This window comes from Macaca mulatta, chromosome 17, assembly GCF_049350105.2.
Source record: "Macaca mulatta isolate MMU2019108-1 chromosome 17, T2T-MMU8v2.0, whole genome shotgun sequence".
In the NCBI taxonomy this organism is placed as follows: Eukaryota; Metazoa; Chordata; class Mammalia; order Primates; family Cercopithecidae; genus Macaca; species Macaca mulatta.
In genome coordinates this window covers 107,060,129-107,083,259 of record NC_133422.1, presented here as the reverse complement: position 1 = coordinate 107,083,259, position 23,131 = coordinate 107,060,129, and the positions used below count along the sequence as shown (strand labels likewise).

The following is a 23,131-nucleotide window of genomic DNA, read 5'->3' as shown; positions in this document are numbered from 1 at the left end:
GCTCTGGGAAGGCTGCTGGGCCTCTGGGCTTCAGTTTTCTGAGATGCAGGAGGGATATTTGTGTTAAAGGAAGGATTGTTTCCATATTTCAAAGCCCGTGGTTATTTGGAATGACCTCTAACTTACTGCAGACCTCAGGAAGAAAAGCCAGCCACAAAAAGTCAGAGCTGAAGACTCATGCGCTGGGGACCAGACACTGCTTATCACGGTGGGAGGGGCTCATATAGGGACGGGAGTCCCCAGAACCTGGGCGCAAAGGCAGCAGAGCTCAGTGTGCAGGGCACGGGGTGGGGCTGAGGATGCCTCCAGATGCAAGTCCCTGACTGGGGCCAGGGTGGGGCTGAGTCACATCAGGAAACCCAGGCAGACCCTCGGCCCGAGACGTACCTCTGGACACCTTCGACCAGCGCCACCTCGTCGGGCGAGGATGAGATGTACACACAGGATTTCCCCCCGTCTGGAGACTTCCTGGGGCCGTCCACGCTGTCATCATCTTTCACCTGGACAGTGTGGCAGAGACAGAGGGCCCGGAAAAACAGCTCCTCGCGCTCCTATGAAAAAGCAGTTCCCAGAACCCACAAATCACTATGCATCCACTGAAGATAGAGGGAAACAGGCACAGACAGAAAACACGAAGCGGGGTTTGGTCCCTGCAGCCGCGAAGGCAGCTTGCGGGCGGTGAGGGGTTATACGGTGGGATGGAATTACGGCTTTCCATCATTCTCAAGCGCTCTGTGGTAACTGAAATTGACGGGTGATGAAGACTGACACAGGCGTGTGTTCTTCAGCACCAACACGTTTAGAAACCACAGAGGCTTCACGTGCACTCGGAAATGGCGAACAACCACGAGCGTCCAGGGAGACTGAGTCACACGGTGCAGCGAACACAGACATCCACAAACATGCTGGACCCTGGCTGTGCCTCCGCCCCGGTGCCTGCGCGATGGGGACATGCTCCTAAGCGAAGCATGTGTTAGACTAGACATGACAGTGGCACTCCTGCTGTTGACTCACATCGTAACGTTCACCCTGAAACCCCCTAAGAAGCAGGAGCTATTATCCTGCGCCTGCAGCTGCAGAATCAGCATTCAGGAAGGTGAAGAGATGTGCTCAGGGCCACAGCCAGCTGGGACCTGATCCCCAAGGCTGCCCTGTGTGTGGGAAAATTCAGGAATGGTGTCAGCCTGGGACCCCAGTCCTGCCCAGAGATGCTGAGATCTGGAGCCACTGCACTTGGGGTGTATGTGAGAGTGCATGTGTGTGTCTGCATGTGAGTGTGTCTGTGTGTGCATACGGTTTCTGGGCATGTGTGAGTATGTGTGTATGTCCGCGTGTGAGCGTGTGTGCATGTGTCTGTGTGTGCACATGGTGTCTGGGTGTGTGTGTCTATGTGTAAGCATGTGTGCACATGGTGTCAGGGAGTGTGTGCGTTTGTATGTGTCTGTGTGTGCACACGGTGTCTGGGCATGAGTACATGTGTGTGTAAGCATGCGCACACGGGGCTCAGGGAGAGTGTGTGTCTGCGAGTGTCTGCATGTGAGTGTGTGTGCGTGTCTGTGCACACGGTGTCTGGGTGCATGCATGTGTGTTTGCCCTGCTTCTACGGTTTTCAGAACCAATTCTAACATGGGTATCACCGAGCAGATGTGTCCTAATGGGACACCGCACACATGGCACTTTCTGACCATCCCTCCCACTGAAGTCCACAGAGAGGAGGTGGATTTTCCTGGACACTCGAGTGAAAAGGGGTGGACTCAACATGCACGCACAGCCGCCCACTCACTCACACACTTGGACAGCGTGGAGGCTGCCACCTACCCTCCCGTTGACGCTGGGGGACGAGTCAATCATGTCGATTCCTGAGGACTCTGGGAGGACCTGCCCGTTGCAGATGACGTGGGGCACGTAGACGTGGCCTTCGATGCAGCACTCCTTGAACTCCATGTTGTTCTCCGTGAGGGTGCCGGTCTTGTCCGTGAAGATGTACTCCACCTGCGGGCAGGGCACAGCAAGTCAGGACGCTCTGAGGGAGGCCCGTCTCCGAGCCAGACACACAGCGGCTGTTTCCTCCCCAGCTCCCACTGCGACTTGAATAGGCAGTGGATTTCTAAAGGTTTTCCCCCAGACTCCTCACCGGGCCGAGCCACACTCCCGCCCCATCCTTCTTCCCAGCGTCCAGCAGGACCCAGCAGTCCTGGCAGGTGCGATTCAGGACGGGTGGGGAGGCCTCGGGGCACCTTCTCTGGGTTGGGAGCAAAACAGACAAAACAGAGTGTGGTCTCACAGTCACATTCCCCGGAAGGAGACACGGGTGGGGCCAGGGCTCCATTTGTTTGGGAAGACAGAGTGTGAGTGGGTCGTCCCGAACCTTACTTAACAACAATAAAAACCAAGGCTACGGAGAGGACGAACTTACTCTATCTAAAGTCTTGGAGGTCAAAACCCACAATGCCATGTAAGGTTGAGAAGGTAAAATTCAAGCGAATGAGGACAAAACAAACCTCGGAGAAAATTGTAATATGTGTTAAAGATACAACCCGTCTTAACCTCTGGTTTTAGATAAGCTCACGGGTCACATGTTTATCGTGAATAACTGAAGGTGGGAATTCTGGAACAGCGGCAGTATCTCGAGACTGAGTTCGGACGTGCCCATGGGGACGCCTCTTTCCCAAGCACTTTGGACAATGGATATTCAACCTGTGTACCCTTCTTACACAGGATTTTAAAGTAACTCAGAATAAACTCTTATTCAATCGCAAAAGTAATTTTATTTTTATTTATTTTTTTGAGATGGAGTCTCACCCTGTCGCCCAGGCTGGAGTGCAGTGGTGTGATCTCGGCTCACTGCAACCTCCGCTTCCCAGGTTCAAGCAATTCTCCTGCCTCAGCCTCCCAAGTAGCTGGGATTACAGGCATGTGCCACCACGCCTGGCTAATTTCTGTAATTTTAGTAGAGATGGGGTTTCTCCATGTTGGCCAGGCTGGTCTTGAACTCCTGACCTCAGGCGATCCGTCCACCCCGGCCTCCCAAAGTGCTGGGATTACAGGCGTGAGCCACCACGCCAGGCCCTAAAAACATTTTTAAAAAGGTAAAATGGGTAAGAACGAAACAACAAATGTTAAGAGGTTTTGGTTTATCCTCCTGTTGAGCTTAACATTTGTTGTTCTTATCCACTCAGAGTGTCCAGCCACTGGGCAGCGCCTCATTTAATCTTCAACTGTGATGAATGCATCAACCATGTTATTATCCCAGTTTCAAGAACGTGGAAACAAAAGCTTGAAATCTCTGGACACAAATCCAGTCAGTTCTGTTAGCTCAGGACACGGAGATAAGATTGTTTGCTTTGTTAATATTAAACAAGTTTGTGAAAGTCTTTGATTTCTTTTTCAAATAGTTTGTTGTTTGGTATATAGAATCACTACTGACTTTTGGGTGATTTTGTATCCTGCAAATTTAGCAAATTTGTTGATTAGTTCTAAAAGCTTTTTGCTGGCATCTTTAGGCTTTTCTATATATAAGATTGTGTCATCAGCAAACAATTTCACTTCTTCCTTTCCTATACGAATGCCTTTTATTTCTTTTTCTTGCCTCATTACTCTGGCTAGAGCTTCCAGCGCTATGCCGAACAGAAGGGGTGAATGTGGGCAGCCTTGTCTTCTTTCTGATCTTAGAGGAAAAGCTTTCACCTTTTCTCCATTGTGTGTGAAGACACGCTTTCAGCTTTTCTCCAATGCCAGCTGTGGGTTTCTCATCTATGGCCTTTATTGTATTGAGGTACATTCCTCTACACCTAATTTGTTGAGAGATGTTATCATGAAAGGATGCTGAATTTTGTCAAATGCCTTTTCTGCATCACAGATAATCATACGGTTTTGTCCTTCATTTTGCTGACGTAATGCACCACACTTACTGATTTACACACACATCGAGCCACCCTTGCAACCCACAGGTGGTGCATGATCCTTTTGTGTGGTGCTGAATTGGTTTGCTAGTGTTTTGCTGAGGATTTTTACACTTTGTTCATCAGGGGTCCTGGACTGCAATTTTCTTTTCTGGTGGTGGGACAGTCAACCCTAAGCCCAGAGACGGTCAATGCTGCCATCACCCTCAGCTCTCACAACAAAAGACAATGCACGCCTGCCTGCTCAACTCGGCCTGAGGCAGGATTTGTGTTCCAAGGCACTCGTGCTCAGGAGGCAACACTACCTGGTAGAACAGGGCACTGCCTGCTCCTGACTCGGTTTCTCATCTGAGAAACAGGGCAATGGCACTGAGCACACAGGACACAGAGAAGGTGCACAAAGTGCTGGGCACAGGATCTCCACGGGACAGAGGCAATGGCACTGAGCACACAGGACACAGAGAAGGTACACAAAGTACACACAGGACACAGAGAAGGTGCACAAAGTACACACAGGATACAGAGAAGGTGCACAAAGCACTTCTGGCACAGGATCTCCATGGGAGATGGTTGTTTTCGTCGTAGACACAGACACTTGAGTGGTGGATGAATCTCTACTACACATACAAAAGAAGTCATGTTATCATACTGCACATCGACGGTGGGCATGGGCGTTTACCCACGGAGCTGCGGTCAGATGAACCTGCCTTTTGGGCTTGTCCACCTGTCTTGACCTCAGTGTGTCCCCCCGTGAGCAACAGTACACACTTCTCTGTGTGTGGGGAGATCAGCCTCCAGGCTGGAGCCTGGTTTTGGTCAGGAAAGAATGACAGAAATCATATTCTGTTTTGCTGGACTCCAGACAGACGGATGGAGGAGGGCAGAGAAGAAATCTGCTGTACTCAACACTGCTGGGCACTTTCCTTGCCACAGAAAAAAGTTATTTCCCAATGAACTTATCAGAAGCTCACAAAATGTACCATCTATTGTTGAAAAGGAGATAGAATATTCCTAGGTAAAAGCACCTGACTACTGAGCAACTAAGTCAGCGTCTGCGCATTGCTGACTGAGACAACACACCACTGTGAGGAGTATGGGACACGCTGGACGAACACACTGAAAAGTCAAACTCATCAAACGCAAAACATGATCCTTCCGTTTGTCCACCTTCCTCACAGGAGGCAGACAGAGGCCTCTGTATCTGCCGGAGTCTAAGTCTATTTACAGGCTGTCATCTGGGAGGGAGATGGAGATTTCAGCTACCGGTCTATAAAGTGGCCTTGTTTGCTAAAATGCCCCTCAAAATTGCTTTCTATTTCTTCCGAAAAGACCAATTACCCTTTCCTGGTACCTGCTCTGGCAACCCTGCACTCTGCAACGTTAAGGCTGGGAAGGTAGGGAAGGTCACCGCTCTAGGCTGGGGACACCCAGGGAATGGGTCTTTCCCTAGCTCCCTTCCCAAGCCAGCAGGTCTGGTGTGTGCCTCCCGGTGGTGCGGCGGCAGGGCGGCGGTCGCACCAGACTCTGCACTGTGCACCTTGTGTCTATGATCTCACTTCATCCACACCCCAATCCTGCAAGGCCAGCATCTGTTATCATCCCCATTTCACAGACTGAGACTCGAGGCGTGGCAGTGAAGCCTGAGCTCCCACAGCCATCACGCAGCAGCAGGATCTGAACGGAGGCGTCTGAACTCTCTGCAATCAACCAACTCACTGAAAGTCTGGCTTACTCATCTTTAAAGTGAAAATACCCAGCTTGCTATGAGACTTGAATATCAGGTGCAGAAGTGAGTGCAAGGCTGGCAAAGCCACTTTTACCCACCAGCCCTGATTCACATCTGCACCCAGAAAGGGTTCTGCGGTTCTGCCCAGGAAGCTCCAGATGAGTTTCCAGGAGTCGGCGAGTGCAGGTAATTCTGCATCCGTTGTAAATATAATAGCACTGCTGACTGTTTCATACATAGGGTTCAAAACAACCCTGCTGCTATCTTACCCCAGCTCCAGGGACAGCCACGCTCAGACGACAGTAACAGGACCTGAGGCACGTGAAGCAGACTCACCCAGAAGCTAATAAATCACAGCAGAGGACTCAGGAGACACCAACCTGTCCCAGCTCTTCGTTGAGGTCCGACGTGTTCACCAGAGGCCCCTCGCCAGTCTCCTCGTCAAACATGTCCTCGTCCCAGGTGATGAAGTAAGAGCCGAGGAACTTCTGCATCTCGACCGTGACGTACATGGACACGGGGATGATGTAGTTAAAGAGGACCATGAAGGCCAGGAAGTCCGTGAACGCCCTGAGGAACTGCGAGAGCAGAAGGTGCGGGTCAGCGCCTCCGCCAGGAGGGACAGCAGGGCTCCAGCACGCTGCTCTAACACCTCAGGCTTACACATAAGTTATACGAATGCTACTACTAAATACAAGATTTCAGAGTCCAAAGACAAGGACGATGGGTGGGGGGCAGCCACTGGGTCACCTGGTCTCTGCACCAGGACCCGCCGGGTCCAGGGGCTGAGCTGCAGGGCTGCCCTGCCAGCAAGTGGAGATTAAATCATGAGTTAAGACAAACACGCGCCGGTGACAGGAGATATGCCCACCAGACACCTGTGGCAATTTTACTTCCGCATATTCACAGGATCTCTTTGAGTCTCTTACAACCAAACTTACTTGGTAATAACCTACAGATGTAAAAACTAAGCCTGGTGAAATGACTTTTCAGTATACTTTTATCCTGATCTGTGGGGCCATGTTAGTTTTGTGGGAGGGACAGATGATGCAGAGACAGCCCCACTCTGGACGGAGGGGACATGGGTCTGGGTTTGCACATGGCCCTGCTCTAGGCTCAGTGGACAGGATCTGGGTTTGCATATGGCTCTGCTCTAGGCTCAGTCAACACAAGTCTGGGTTTGCATACGGCCCCACTCTAGGCTCAGTGGACAGGATCTGGGTTTGCACACAGCCCTGCTCTGGACTGGGAGTAGACCTTTTTTCCAAGTATTTACCACAAATATGTGCCATTTATCTCGTAATCATTAACAAGCATTTACTCAGCACCCTCTAAACAAAGGACACAGTGCAAGTATTTAAGGCACTGTCCTGATGATTTCACTGTGGGAACCTCTACCTTTCCAGATCCAAAGATGGCAGGAGCAGTTGGTGTCCACTGAGACTTTAAATTTCACTGAATGCATCTATCACAGAGATTGAATCAATCAAGGCTGCTTTTTGCCTACAGTAAATTCACTCTCATCTTTTTTCTTGCACCACATTTTCGTAATAATGGCCCACAGGTCACCTTGGATCATACAAGGGCAGTGATTGTCCATACCAGATTCCTCTGTCTTTCTGACTCCGTTTTCTGATTATACCACGGCTCATCCCGAAAGGGCTCGCTCTGCCACACGTATTTCAGCACAGTGTTTATCAGGGCTTTGCTGATCAGAATGCAGAGGTACACGATGAGGAACGCATTCATCGATCTAAAACAAAAGGACAGAGGTGATCACTGGTCCCCAAGGAAATGAGCTCTGCACTTTGAAGAAACAGAACAGGAATGGCACCGTGATGCGTTCGCCCTCAACGCATCACGGTGGGTCCTCTGTACCTGCGCCCATGCCATGGTCCCTGGCACATACTCCTAGAGGCCAAAGGTAAGAGCCAAGGGGGGAAAAGTGCCACAAGCAGGAGAGAGAGGGCTTCTCACAGCCACACTGCACACTGTGGACAATGCCTCTGCACTGCCTGGACTTGCGTCGTTGAAAAGAACATCCAGAAATCAATTTCTACCATTAAGCATCAACAAATTAGTTCAAAACTTGGTGACTAACCACCACTGTAAAGGAAGGAAGGAAAGGAAAGGGAAAGGAAAGAGGAAGGAAGAGAGGGAGGGAGGAAAGGAGGGCGAGGAAAAGTAAATAACTCTGAAAGGAAGTGTCCTCAGTACAGGAAAAGCACAGATCCTTAACTAAGGTTTTAGCAGATCTCAGGAAGAAGCCTTTATTTTCCAGTACAAATTCAGCTACCATCCCGACGTATTTATCATCAGGACTTTAATGAAAAGATGACTCTGTTCGCTCTTCGTAAAACCATAGCAGAGAATGCATGGTTTCAACCAAATCTGAGAGTTAAAACTAAGCCCATTTGGAGTTTTTCATGAAATGGTGGGAGGAGCTGTTGGACACTGGACCTGCCATGAACCTGGTACCAGGCGTTAGAAAGCGCAGGAAGGAGGGGTGTGGCCGTCCACCTCACTGCAAAATAAGAAAGTCCCTCTGAAGGGTCAGCTCTGCAGTTACTAAGATGCTGTATATTGGTAAAGGAACCTCCAACAAGGCCAAGAGGAAGCTACTTCCATCACGCGCGTCCAGCGACAGGGCAGGGAGCCTTACTTTTCCACGGCAGACCGCTTCTGGGATTTCGATTGGTAATTTAATGCCATCTTGGTTTCCATGCCCGTGTAAATAGCCACACCTACAGGGAGGAAAAGCAAGCGTGATGACCAGGGCACAAGTGTGTCTTGCCTTATGGTGAGTTACACACAGCTGCGGGGAAAACCAATTCTTGGGTAAAGTGAATCCTATTTTTAATTTCACAAACTAGTGTCCATAGTCACGTAACACTAGCATTTGATTCCTTAGGATAAAGACCTTTCCTCATGCGTAGGAAGCAATCTATGCTTCATTTTTCAAGAGTTCCCGTCTTAATATACACCGGGCCTGCCATATCCACGAGTTCTAAATCTGCAGGTTCTACCAACTGCGGATGGAAAAGATGTGAAAAAAATCCCCAATAAAAATAACAATACAATGATACAAAATACAGATGATAAAAACAGTAGAGCGTAACTACGTACCTAGAATTTACATCGTGGCAGGTATTAGAAGTAATCTAAGATGATGTGAACTACAGGGGTGGACATGCGTACACTACATGCAAATAGGGGCCTTGGGCATCCATGGATTTTGACATCTGCAGGCGTCCTGGAACCAGTCCCCCAAGGACACTGAGGGACAGCTGCACAGCATTTTCTGACAGTGGGGCACACAAAAGTTACCTCGACTAAAACAGACGATAACCCACAAGAAATGGGAGATCCTAGCCAAGAAATGCAGACATGAAAGAAATTTCCTGCACAACTAAATTTCATAAATTCCTTCAGGGATGCAACTTTCTGTTTCTGAATCCAAAACTAGAGGCCTTAATCCGTAAGCCGTAATCTCTGATGCTGCTGCTTCAGGACCGCACTTATTCACTGATCCGAATCTCAGTGGGACAGAACTTGTGCGGCCAGAAAGCCTCCAGCACCTCAAGGCGCCAAGAAACGCTCTCAGGGTTCCGCGGCGGGTTTTAACTTTGCTTCATGCATCGTTAATGTTACAGGCAATGGTGAATAATTAATTAAATATTTACCAAAGATTTTCTCGGTGTTCTTCAGTGTAGCTCCTCTCAGCAGCAAGTTTTCCGATCCTAAGGGCCTGTAAAGACACGATGATCAGAAACCACGCGGACACGAAGGCAAGCGGGCAGGACGGGGGCAAGATGCAGACATGAAACCCGCTCGTTTGCTCAGCAGATCTCATTTTCCGAGGAGATGGTGTACACGGCGGTTTGCTTATATTCAGATGATTAAGTCAATCCAGGTGCATGTGAACACATGCAGTCTTATCTTTGGGGGGGACGAACACATGGCTCCAGGAGTAGCGGCAAGGGCCTCCTGGCAGTGCTTGTGGAACATGGGACCTCAGGCCCCGCCCAGACCCACTGAGCTGCGCCTGACAGCCTCAGCAACACTCCCCAGAGACCTCTAGAGCAGGGGTCCCTGCGGTGGCCCCACCAGTGCCGTCAGCAGCACCTGCAGCCAGTCAGGAACATCATACTAGTCAGGAAGATCGTCCGAAGCTGTCAGAACCTGAAACCCTGGGGTGGGGCCCAGCAGCCCTCTCCTAACAAGCCTCAGGTTGAGAACAGCTGCACTGGAAGGTCCCAGAATGTTCTGGAAAGGCTAAAGAGGGGTGGATGTGAAATAAAATAAAAGTCACTCAACCTTCAACTGTTTCCTTTTCCTTTTTTTTTTTTTTTTTTTGAGACAGGGTCTCACTCTGTCACCCAGGCTGGGGGCACGATCACAGCTCATTGCAGCCTTGACCTCCTGGGCTCAGGTGATCCGCGTGCTTTGGCCTCCCAAAGTGCTGAGATTACAGTTGGCCATCCCCATGCCCAGCCTCAATCGTTTCTATTACAGCCTCAGTGAGATTCGGGGAGTCTTACTCCTGGAGACAAAGGCTGACACTCTTATCTGGCCATTAGAAACACTGGTCACCACGCTGCAAAGCTCCTCTGAATGGGAGGACCTATAAATCAGGGACAGTCCAGGCATGGCTACTTTGGGGGAAAACAAGCAACAGCCAAAGAACGTAAAAATCTCACACATGGAGGAACAAGCCCCGCTCTGCGCACTGAAGCCACGGCGAGCAGCAGTGGGGTCTCTGTCACCAGGGGCTTATATCTTGATATAACAGGGTTCCCTGCTGATGGAAAAATAATCTCTTCTCATTTCCTAAGTAGTAAAGGAGAAATAAGCAGCAAGATTCAAATTTATAAATTTTGCTATTGGCAACATCCAAAGGATTGCTTCGGAGGGTAAAGGGTCAAAAGTGTTTGCTGAAGTTTGCTTTCCATTTGTCATTGTATTTACTGTCCTCCTATCACGGAAAGTTAAGAACCTACTGAACATTATGAACGTAGAATGCATGGAGTATATTTGGTTGACAGACCTCAGAACTGCATCCGGCTGAAGACAGGCAGAGTGGAGCTGCCCAGAGGGAGAGGTGTCTGCCCCAGGCTGCGGCTGAGGGCTCCACGTACCTCCTCGCCCGGCAGTCACTAAAGATGGAGCTCCCAGGCTGCATATGGGTTGTCTGGTTGTGTTATAAGGATTGTCAGCTTCTGTTTGCAACACACTTATAATAATTCCTGTCAAGTGTTTATGAAAACAAACAGCTTTTTAAAAAAGCTGACTCAGGGAAGTCTAAAAATAATTTACTTGGAAAAGTACTTTGCTTCTAGTTAGGACAGAAGGAAGAAGAAATGCCACTCTGGATGGATTGAGAATTTGGGTGTGTAATTCTTAACTGTCCACATCACAAATTTACAAACATCTTCAATAATCTAAATATTAAAAGTCTATTGAATAGCATAAATATTTAAAAGTGAAACTAGGCCAAGTACGGTGGGTGGCTCACGCCGTAATCCCAGTACTCTGGCAGGCCAAGGTGGGTGGATCACCTGAGGCCAGGAGTTTTGAGACTAGCTTGGCCAACATGGCAAAACCCAGTCTCTACTAAAAATTACAAAAATTAGTTGGGCATAGTGGCACACGGCTGTAATCCCAGCTACTCGGGAAGCTGAGGCAGGATAATTGCTTGAACCTGGGAGGCGGAGGCTGCAGTGAGCTGAGATAGTGCCACTGTACTCCAGACTGGTGACAGACTGAAGTAGAGCGAGACTCTCTCTCTAATAAAATAAATAAAATAAAATAAAAGTGAAACTAGAGTTAGTATCAAAATGCAAAATACATTAGCAATTATCATCCCAAGTTGCTCAGCAATAAACTTGGTCTAACTATAAAGATAAAAAACCTGCAATGTTTACTATTTTAGATTCATCTCATAGGGAATATGAATAAACCCAAGTCTGTTTACTCATTCAAACACAAATTAATTCTCATGGCACACAGAAATACAAGTTATTTCTCCAAAGTAAGAAGGAATTTACCTTTAGAACAGTATATATTTAGGCAAACCAAGGCAAGGCCACTATCAATTCTCAAAAGCACCTCCGAGCCTGCTGATGGGTAATGATGACAAACACATGCTAAGAATAAGAAGTGCACACATGGTTTTCTTAAAACAGTAACTCCAGGAGACTTACAAGGAGCTAAGCCCCAGGGATGTGCATTTCAGGAACTATTCACTTTGCAATAGTTTCCCAGTGAGTGTGTTTCTGTGTTTGGGAGATGTGTTGTTTAACACTCAATGCTGTACCTATGGACACATCAACAACTCGGAGAGTGCTTACAATGGAAGAAAAATCATTTCCCTAACAAGTGGAGTTTATGAAGAAGATGCGACTTTAAAACCTAGTGAAAGTCAATTCCCTCAACTATGACATTCAAATATCTCATCAGCAACAAATGCTAGATCTTGAAATAATGTCAGAGAAAATATCCCCAGGCCTGGGAGCTGGGCGCTGCCCGGAGCTGGGCTCAGCACAGGCTGGCTCTCAGCTGAGGCTGCCTCGGGGCCATAGATGAGGTGTCTGAGGGTCGCTGTTTCCTCATGGGTATGTGGTGTGACTGCCCCTGAGTCCACGCTGGTGAACGGGAAGGCAGAGCCGCCGACTGTGAGCTGCCCCCGCCTTGTCCCGGCTACCGATTCCACCTTCTCAGGTAGGTGTGAGCCTCAGATAGGCCTTGAGCCAGTAATGCACCCCAGTAATGATGGCAAGTGGATGAACAGACTCCCAAAAATGGCCTCCAAATTAGAAGTCTTTCAACCTCACATCTGAAGACAAATCAGTACCCGAATCATGAGACGGCATTTCTCACAGGGAAGCTGTACTCTGCCCTTCACTATGAAACTGTTCCATGGTACCCTGACGCCTCCCGGCCTGTGAGACGACCCTCTGGGCAGAGTCTTGGGCAAACACTTGTTTCATGAGCATCACTAAGGTGTCAACATTCACAGATGTGTGCCTGAGACAAACCAGAGACAAGAGTGGAGCCTGGCCCTGTGGGAAAGTGGAGCTCCACCTTCCAAATCCACTAGAGCAGCTGCCGTAGAAACCCTCGTCTGTCAAAGAATGCATTTCTAATGCACCAAGGGAGATGACCATGGCCAAGGCATCTGCAGAGGCACTCACCTCACCACGGGGTCGTTCAGGTCACTGTAAACGTTGATGCGGCCCACAAACCTGGTGACAGAAAAGCCACGTTACTGACTAGATGCGCCCAGCAGCCCCCTGGAAGCGCGCGCCTGGCCTGCCCGCCTTCCTGTCTCCAGAGGCCGCTGTGAGCGGCGCGTCTTCACCCGGCCTGCTCCACGTGCAGCTAAACCAGCTCCGCTCCAGCCCCTTCCCTTGTCATCCTTTCTGTTGGGATCAGCCCATGGCTTCAGTGATTTTCCTTAACCCACATTTGACAAACGTCTTTCACAAAATAAAGAAAACTTACTCTTTTTTTTCCCCACAAGTATAGTTCCATTAAGTCACTTCAAACATTTGTATAAAAAGCTACAAATCTGAGTGGTACAAGTCTATGAGAATAAATAAGCGATGTATTTTTGACTCAGTCTTAATCTTTAAGCAGTGATTTACATTCTCTCCAAACCACCAGATAGCTGGACTACCTGGGGTGAAAAGCAAGAGCAACATTGAGGGCATAAAATCCGTTTCTAAAGAACCCGAAGCCCCTTCTTACTTGTAGAGGTCGGGCTGGGGCTGCTCACACTCGATGGTGGCGTGAAGTCCGCCGATATCCTCCTCCGTATGGAAGCCCTTGGTGTCCTGGACCGCATAATGCGTCTACAAATGCACAAGACGTGTGAGCTCACCGCCAAAATGGTCAACACAAACCCAGACACTGCTGCCTCCAACCAAGTGATTACAAAGCCTGGCTGACCCTATGAGTTTGTACACGTTCGACAGTTACAGGAAGATAAGGTACTACTGTTATTCCCGCATCTATTAGGTGCCAGAAAATTCTAATCCTTCCATTCTTACCCAGTGTCCTCAACTTAAAACTAACAGGACAGGAGCAATGCTCAAATTCTTCAAGTGTGGACACTGATTTATCTGTCAAAGCAGTAGCCAGTAGCTATTAATTAGGAAACAAATCCAAGACCTGAAATATCCCTTTGCTTTTACAGAATGCCCTGCTGTTTACGGGGAGTGGTCACGGGATCACTTCACTTCACTTCATTTTCACTACCCCGCAACAAGCTGCCCGTGCCCGTCGCTGTTGGGTGGCAAACGCCTTCTACTTAACTGTTCGCGTGGCCTGGGCCAGGAGACTCCTCAAGCCTGCGTGTGCGTCAGTTTTACCCAGAGCTTCTGAAGCCCCTGATTCCTGGGTTCAGCCCCAGAGTTTCTGATGCAGCGGGGCTAGGGAGGGCCTGAGAACTGCACTTCTAAGACGGTGCCCAGTGATGCTGATGCTGCTGCTCCCAGAGCACATTTTGAGGCCTGGTGACCTCAGTAGCATCTGTGAGCACGAGCAGGGGGCTGAGGGCGGACCTGAGGTGGGCATGAGGGCTGCACTGGCCCTGCCCTGGGAGGAGAGAGGAGAAACTTGTGCCCAGAGATCTGGGAAGAGGCAACAGCATCTCTGAATCCCTTCCTGTGTTTCTTTCTAGTGGAAGAGTACTGGACAAATAAAACAAATAAAACACAAATAAAATAATAAAAGAGTTAGAACAAACGAGAGAAACAATCACTGCACCATCGCCAAATGCACAAATCACGGGGACACAGTCACCGCTGCATCACCAAGCGCACAAACGGTCACTGCTGCGTCACCAAGCGCACAAATGGGGGTCAGGGGTAAATGATCGCTGCTCCATCACCAGGGGCACAAATCAGGGGGCGCTTACTTTCTAAATTCAGTGGGAATTCTCTAACTATACCCTCACAAGAGCCCCTGGGAGACAGGGCTGTCCCCATCCCACAGATGCGAAGAATCCAGATAAGTGAACAAGCCTGTGCAGCCACGTGAGCCCCACGGGATCCCAGCAGAAGTCGCTGGACCCTTCCCACGCCCCTACCCTGCTTTTAAGGAAAGGGTTCAAATAATTCCAGTCCCTCCAGCTAAACAAAATGCACAAAAATGACATTAGAGAACACAAAACTATTATGCAAACTGCAAAGCCACAAAAGGTCAAAGTGCACTAGCTATTTTAACATCTTCCACAACTGCTACAACATTTCATCTGGACAAACATGGTACATCTGGAGGCCCACAGCATTTGTTCCCTAGCATGGCTGGCACTCGTCTGAGCCTGACCAGCCACAGTCTGCAGGAAAGGGGTGCAAAGACAGCCACTGGCTGCAGAGTGTGAAGGGCTCACATGGTCTCTGGGTAGAGGGAACCTTAACCTCCTCCCAGGTTCCAGAGGGACCAGCAGCCGCTTACAATGAATTCCTGAATCATTCAGGGATTCCAACCCCCCAGAAGCTGCTGACAATCTATTATGTTAGTGTGTTCATTCTCTGGGATATGCTACACAGAAAATGTGAAAGCAAATTTAACTGAAAAAAGTCCACAGGATTTTCAATTCCTGATACATATCATGAATTATCTATGAAAGACTAGCATATCCTTCAGTGATTTTGTACAGAAAATGTCTCTATCTCATAGTAGAAATGGCTTATACCCACAGGTATTACCTAAATACCATTTTAGAGTTGCACTTTTGTGAGTTCATGACTTAGTTGAATCCACTGAGCTATGCTCACTTTCATAAACTCCTTAGAAACTTCCAGATTTTTTAAATAATAAGAATCTTAAAATTAATGGTGCTGTATCTTTTCTTTTATGATTGACAATTAAAATTCTTGCAGCATCAACTGCCTGTGCAGAATTTTATACTGAGTGCAGGAAATTACTTAGGTAGTAATTTCAGAAAATCCTGATTAAAATCCTGATTACATTCACAAAAATGACACTCAGTGAAGTAACAGGCAAAATCTAGAATTGCGTGTGACTTTTCACATAATTCTAGGCCAGTTTTCACATTAATTTTAACTAGTAGAAAGAAAATTCTTAAAATTCCAACAATCTATTCATTAAATCCTGAATTTGACACATTAGCTAACTGACACAGGCTAACACTGAAGTTATTTCTGTTAACCTGAGGTGATTGGTTGTTACAGACATTGAGAGTGGAAAGAAAAAGTGGGAAAGAAATGGGGAGGTGTAAGTCAAAGAACACAAGGTAGCAATATTTAGGATGAACCATCCAAAGATCCAACGTACAACATGAGGACTACAGCTGACAAGAGTGTGTTGGGCTCTGGGTTTCTGCTGCACTGAGTGGACACGAGCATGTTGGGCTCAGAGTTTTGCCGCATCGAGTAGGTTATGGCTACTCCTGCACGGGTGCCAGGGAAGAGAATGGGAAACCATGTGAGATGTGGATGTGTTAATTTGTTGAACTCGAATAACAATTTCTCTATAAAAATATGTATCTTATAACATCATAATATATGCCTCAAATACACACAATACAATTTATTTTGAAAAAGGAAAAAGAAGAAAGTGGAAAACAGGAGGAAGGAAAAGTGAGGAAAAACTTGGCTGGCATAACTCCCTAGGTTTTCATTGTACACACTGAAAACGCTGACTTTTCAAACAGGATGTTAGTTTCTGTGGCCACACAGGCATAGTCTGAAGCACGACAGGAAGATCCTGCCCTGGAGTCTAACGGAAAGGCCCCTTACTTTATGGCTGGATTCTCCGTCCAAGCTGGCGGTGGTGACGTGGCACGTCCCGTCTCCCCGGTTGCTGGAAAGGAAGATCAAGTCACAGGGAAAGGTCTCATCCTCCTTGACCATGACAATGTCCCCAACCTACAGGACAAAGCAGAAAGGACGGTCAATGGAAAGCTCCTCCGTGAAAGCCGGCCTGTCGTGTGGGACTGCTTCCCTCAAGCTGCTCATCTAGTCACAGGTAGATGAGGGGATGTGGACGTGGTTCCAGGAACTCTTGCCAGACATTCTGCTGGGACCAAGGAAAGACCAGGTCAGGTTTCAATGTTCTAACTGCAGATCAAAGAAGTGGCAAAGTACAGCACGATCGAATATTGCGCAGCAAAAACACAAACACCTGTAACAAGGTTATCTTTGATTCAGACCAACGAAGACGAGCTGGAGTGTTCCATGAGCGCGGCCAAGTGGGAAGTACTCCTGGGAGAAGCTCTGATCTAAATCTAGGCGTTTTATGAACCAGGTACTTGAGTTCTGAGAGTTTCCCCATCAACAGAACCAAGGCGCTGCCCAGATCACCAAAGCATGAGGACAAATAAAGCAAAAGTGGCAACAACGTTTCAAAAACTAACGTAAAAATCAATCACAGAAAGTTCATCATGTGGGTTTTTAATGAAAGGTTATGGTCTAGTTTGTATCTGTATCCATTTTACTTCATCAGGGAGGAAGGCATCGCAGTGGCCTGGGCTGTGTGTCTGGAGGGTGAGGAGGGCATCGCAGTGGCCTGGGCTGTGTGTCTGGAGGGTGAGGAGGGCATCGCGGTGGCCTGGGCTGTGTGTCTGGAGGGTCTGGAGGGCATCGCAGTGGCCTGGGCTGTGTGTCTGGAGGGCGAGGACGGCATCGCAGTAGCCTGGGCTGTGTGTCTGGAGGGTGAGGAGGACATCGCAGTGGCCTGGGCTGTGTGTCTGGAGGGCGAGGAGGGCATCGCAGTGGCCTGGGCTGTGTGTCTGGAGGGCGAGGAAGGCATCGCAGTGGCCTGGGCTGTGTGTCTGGAGGGTGAGGAGGGCATCGCAGTGGCCTGGGCTGTGTGTCTGGAGGGTGAGGAGGGCATCGTAGTGGCCTGGGCTGTGTGTCTGGAGGGTGAGGAGGGCATCGCAGAGGCCTGGGCTGTGTGTCTGGAGGGTGAGGAAGGCATCGTGGATCTCGGCTGTGTGTCTGGAGGGTGAACGATCATCAGAACCCTCGAGTGAGTGGCTGCAGGGCTCCAGCCAGTCTCGCTGCCACTCGGGAGGCATGCCAGGATCGAGGCATCACCATGCTTCTGTCTACACTGCAAACAGAGTTCTCTGTACCACTACGTGATGGTCACAGCACACTGCAAATTTGTGAGACTTTAAAAGCAGAGGTTACTCTTCCCAAATGGACCTATGGGTTTAGTAAAATCCCTATGGAAATCCCAGTAAGGATGTTTATAGACATAAATGAACTAATTGTAAAATTTACATGGGAAGGCACAGGCTCTAGATTAGCTAAAACAACCTTGAAAAAGAAGACTGAAGAGGAATGAATCCGTATCCCTAATACGGGGCTTCTGAGATAGCTACAGTGACCCACGGTGTGGGATTGGTGGGGCATGGGGACGGAGACCAATGGGACAGACCAGGGAACCAGAAACAGACCCACGCAAATGTGTTTAACTGATCATGACAGAAGGCAAGGGCCACTCCGTGGAGGAGGGACAACCGGCCAACCCCTGGTGCAGGGGCGATCGGACAGCCACAGGCTAAATAAGGACAGAAACAAACCTGACTGAAACCTCATACCTTATACAAAAATCATCTCAAAATGGATCACGAACTAAAACGTAAAACATGAAACTATAACACTTAGAAAGAAACATGGGAAAAAGTCTTTGGGTCTTAGGACCAGGCAAAGAATGCTTCATTCAGGCACTGAATGTAAAGTCTACAAAAGAAAAAAAAAAAAAAAAACTCGGCTGGGCGCAGTGGCTCACTCCTGTGAGCACTTTGGGAGGCCGAGGCAGGCAGATCACTTGAGGCCAGGAGTTCGAGACCAGCCTGGGCAAAATGATGAAACGCCATCTCTACTAACACTAAAAAATTAGACAAGCATGGTGGTATACACCTGTAATCCCAGTTACTTGGGAGGCTGAGGCAGGAGAAGAGCTTGAACCTGGGAGGTGGAGGTGGTAGCAGGCCGAGATTACGTCATTGCATTCCAGCCTGGGCAACAAGAGCAAGACTGTCTCAAAAGAAATAATAATTAAAAAAAAAAATCAAGAAATTGGACTTGAACAAAATTAAAAACGTTGGCTTTGTGAAATATCCTGCTGAGTGTTCAAAATCATATACCTGACAAAGTACTACTATCTAACTATATGACCTCTCAACATGTAACAGTAAAAAACTCAAAGAATCCAGCTAGAAAAATGGGTAAAAGACATGAAGAGTTACTTATTTTTGTTTTGTTTTATTTTATTTTATTTTTTTGAGATGCAGTCTCGCTCTGTGGCCCAGGCTGGAGCGCAGTGGCTTGATCTCGGCTCACAGCAAGCTCCGCCTCCCGGGTTCACGCCATTCTCCTGCCTCAGCCTCCCAAGTAGCTGGGACTACAGGTGCCCGCCACCACACCTGGCTAATTTTTTGTATTTTTAGTAGAGATAGGGTTTCACCGTGTTAGCCAGGATGGTCTCATTCTCCTGACCTCGTCATCTGCCCGCCTCAGCCTCCCAAAGCGCTGGGATTACAGGCGTGAGCCACCGCGCCCGGCCAGGACATGAAGAGTTGTTTTTACTGACGAGGATACACAGATGTCAAACAAGTGCGAAAAGATGTCCCACAGAGCCATCGGGGACACGTTTAAGCTGCACCGAGACATCAGGAACAGCAGTAACACCCAGGGCTGGGGAAGATGCTGGCAATGTTGTGGGTGGGAATGAAATGGGATAGCCGTGCTGGAAAACGGTTTGGCAGTTCCTTTCAAAACCAAACGTAGATATGCTAGATGACCCAGCAACTGAACTCTTGAGCTTTTATGCCAAAGAAATGAAAACTAAATTCACAAGAAAACCTGCACAAAATATTCATAGCAGCTTTCTTGATAACGGCCCTAAACTAGAAAGGTCGAAAAGCCCTTCAGCTTGTGAATGGTGAAACTGCGGTATGCCCACATCATGGAACGCTCCTTAGCAACACAAGGGAAGGAACAGCTGGTGCACAGACTTTGTGAATCCCAAGGGAATTAGACTGCCTGAAAACAGACAACCCCAGAAGGTCACAGGCTGCAGGATTCTCTTTATATCACATCCTTGAAATGACAAAATTTTCGAGCTGGGCAACACATCAGGGCAAAGGGAACACAGGATGCCTCTGTTTTATTACAACCGCATGTGACTCTGTAATTACCTTGAAATAAAAAGTTTAATTAAAAAAGAAAAATTAATTAAAGGGATGCTTTTCTAGGACACTCTAGTACCCTCAAAGGCCTGAGCCATTATGACCGATGGAAGCCAGATGTCTGCCGTTGCAGGAAAAGCCTGATCTTTTCTTTCTTGTCCTGAGTAGCCTGTTTAGCATCCTCTCAGTTACAACACACAGGATACAGAGAAGGCATTTCCCACAGGAGACTGATACATTAAAAATTCAATTTTCTGCGGGCAGACACTGTTTAGGTCTATTTTTAAAGAAAGATGTTTAGCTATAAGTATGAAAGGCTTTGCAAGGGAAATAGAATCGTGAAAGGAAATGGCGTTGAAGGCCTGGAACCGGACGCCTGCTGACACAGGCATGGAGCTTGTGGCTGTTCCCCAGGCTGGGGCCATCTGCTCTCTGAACCCCTGACCCCTAGGGAAACCTCACTCACCTGAACTCACTGATGGAAAAAGCTGTCTCAGAAGCATTTAAACACCGGGATAGCACATTTATAAGTGAAAATGTTTAAACGCTTACAAGTACATTTGGTGATGCGTGTGATACACAGAACAGTGAGAGCAAGGTGAGGCAGGGGGCTAGTGGTGGATGCCAGCTCCTCTGAAGGGCCTCTGAACGCCTCCGGGGTCCCATCCCACTGGACAGGGAGGGGCTGCGGCCTTGTCCGGAGAGGCTCACTGAGCCCAGGCTGGCCGGGCTGCTTGGAGGTCCTCCTTCCTCCAGGCTTCTGGAACGCACCTGGCTCTCCACATGCACGGGACCCAGTGGGGTGCTCCCTGTCTCCCTCACCAAACCTCCTAAGGCTCGGCAGGGAAAACAGCCAGGGGAAGCAGTGGGGTTGCAGGAGGGAGGGAGGCGTGGGAGTTTGCAAGAGCCAGGCAGGGTGCACGAGGACCAGCGGGGGCAGGAAGGGGCCGGCGTGGGCCTGGCACCTAGATCCACCTCAGATGGGGGACTGGAGCAGGCTGCTGACCGCTACCTCGACACAAACGTGAAAACCACACTCATGGTTTCTACCTATACAGGTGATTCCAAATGACTAGTACAAGTTTGAAAATATCTCATTTAAATAATTTAAACACATATTTTTAAATATATTGAGATATTAGTTACATGAATAATTCATTTGAAACGGATTTAAAATGCAGCCTTCGAGAAGAACTGTAATATTCCCAACACAAAGAAACAATCAATGTTTGAAGTGACGGACATCCCAGTTACCCCAACTTCATCATTAAACACTGGTGTGCAGGCATCAAAATATCACATGGACCCCCAACTATGTACAACTATTATATATCAACAAAAAATAAATTTTTTGGCCGGGTGCGGTGGCTCATGCCTGTAATCCTAGCACTTTGGGAGGCCAAGGCAGAAGGATCACGAGGTCAGGAGATCGAGAACAGCCTGGCCAACATTTTGTTAAGACCCCGTCTCTACTAAAAATGCAAAAATTAGCTGGGCGTGGTGGCAGGCACCTGTAACCCCAGCTACTGGGGAGGCTGAGACAGAAGAATCGCTTGAACCCGGGGCAGAGGTTGCAGTGAGCTGAGGTTGTGCCACTGCACTCCAGCCTGGGTGACAGAGCAAAACTCTGTCTCTAAAAAAGTAAATAAATACATTTTTAAAAAATGCAATCTTCGATGACGTATTCTGCTCCAATTTTCATAAATTTCCACCTAGTCGAGTTTATATTTATATGATTTTATTATACTTTACTCTAAAACAAATTTTAGAAACAGTGTTTCCGACCTTTCCTTGCCTTGATTGGTTCGTGTGTTCCCATAATGATTTTAAATTCCACCAATCTTGGTGTGGGATGCTGGTGGAGGGAGTCTGTGTGTGGGGATGGGGCAGTGATAATGGTTTTAAATTCCACCAATCCTGGTGTGGGATGCTGACGGAGGGGATGCTGTGGTGTGCGTGTGTGTGTCTGTGTGTGTTGGGAGGAGGGGCAGTGGGTACACCCACTCAATTCTGCTGTGAACCTAAAACTGCTCTAAAAAGACATAAACAAAAATTAAAAGTAAAAAAAAAAACGTAGTAGGGAGCTTGGGCCTGTACCCAATAAAACACATTATTTTTTTGCCATTTATTTTTTGTCTGTTTTGCCAAAGAAAATAAAAACTTAAAAAAAAATGATTTGTATTTTGAAAATGTTTTGAGACAGGGTCTTTCTTGGTTGCCCAGGCTGGAGAGCAGTGGCTATTCACAGGCACGGTGAAGCCTGCTGAGTGGCCTCCGACTCCCAGGCTCAGGGATCCTCCCTCCTCAGCCTCCTGAGTGGCTGGGACTGGAGGCGCGAGCCACCGCACCTGGGTAAAACTTATTTTTTAAACTGTTACTGGACTTCACCAGGGTAAATGTGTCGGGTGTCACTTACTCGCAGCTTTCGACTTTGTTTCCGAACGAGCTTGCCGTGCTGAATGAAATGAACAGGACACTGGTTCATGGCATTGTCCGCTTTATGTCGAAGCCAGTCTTCATAACCCTAAAAAAAGGAAGCAAAGAGGGGAGAGAGGAAGCGGAGACAGAGGGAAGGAGGAGAAAGGGAGGAGAGACAGAAGGCTTGCGTTTAATTATGTCTAAGCATAATCCAAGCCTGTGGGGGTGTGTTTTTTCAAAATCAGGACACATTACACACACTATTCTTTGTATCCTCAACAGAGCATTGGCATATTCCCTTGGCAATGCGAGCTGCTTTAAATGTCTGCAGTTGTAGAACTGCAAAGACGTTGGATAAAGATGCTCATCGAAGTCTGTGTAAGTACTATATAACTGTACTTTTTGTGCCTATTCATGACATGGCCTTAGGATAAATTCCTAAAAAAGAAGTGTCTGAATGAAATGACGAGCAAGCCTTCCAGTTTCTTCACATCCACACCGAAAAGCCCTCAAGACTCCAGTGGGGCCAGGCACATTTCCACCCGCTGAGTGTCAATCTTCTGCTTGGAAAAGCCCCCAATGGCCATTCTTCTCTTTCATTAAAAACTGGCTGTTATGAGATCTGGCAGCCCAGACTCTCGGTGAACCACCGGCTCACTCTGCGACACCTGCAGCAGCCTTACGGTTCTCCATGCGTTTCTGCGTCTGGGTAACCCACATGGGAAACATCGCATCGTGACTCCTGTGCACGCGCAAGCATCCTGCTGGAAAAGCAGCCCGAGCTAACCCCGACCCCAGCCGCGCTGCCAGACCTGCATGCCTTTGACAGGCACAGACACCCGCACTCCAATTCCAACCACCAAGGTACACCCTCTGCTTGGACAGTCAGGTGGTATCTCGAAAACAGCAACAATAGCA

At 48.2% G+C, this 23,131-nt stretch overlaps 1 protein-coding gene across 12 annotated transcripts in view; it reads right to left on the bottom strand.

Annotated features, from left to right (window-relative positions):
• ATP11A (ATPase phospholipid transporting 11A) overlaps positions 1–23,131 on the bottom strand; it is a 184,986-nt gene that overhangs the window by 46,707 nt on the left and 115,148 nt on the right. For all 12 annotated transcript variants that reach the window (XM_028837362.2, XM_028837361.2, XM_028837363.2 and 9 more), the window contains exons 5-14: positions 22,212–22,319; positions 16,395–16,523; positions 13,378–13,481; positions 12,822–12,872; positions 9,312–9,376; positions 8,291–8,372; positions 7,231–7,381; positions 6,009–6,206; positions 1,819–1,992; positions 388–551 (exon numbers count right to left, since the gene is read on the bottom strand). In XM_028837362.2, the coding sequence (XP_028693195.1) occupies positions 388–551; positions 1,819–1,992; positions 6,009–6,206; positions 7,231–7,381; positions 8,291–8,372; positions 9,312–9,376; positions 12,822–12,872; positions 13,378–13,481; positions 16,395–16,523; positions 22,212–22,319 (1,226 nt within the window). The remainder of the gene's footprint in view (positions 1–387; positions 552–1,818; positions 1,993–6,008; positions 6,207–7,230; positions 7,382–8,290; positions 8,373–9,311; positions 9,377–12,821; positions 12,873–13,377; positions 13,482–16,394; positions 16,524–22,211; positions 22,320–23,131) is intronic.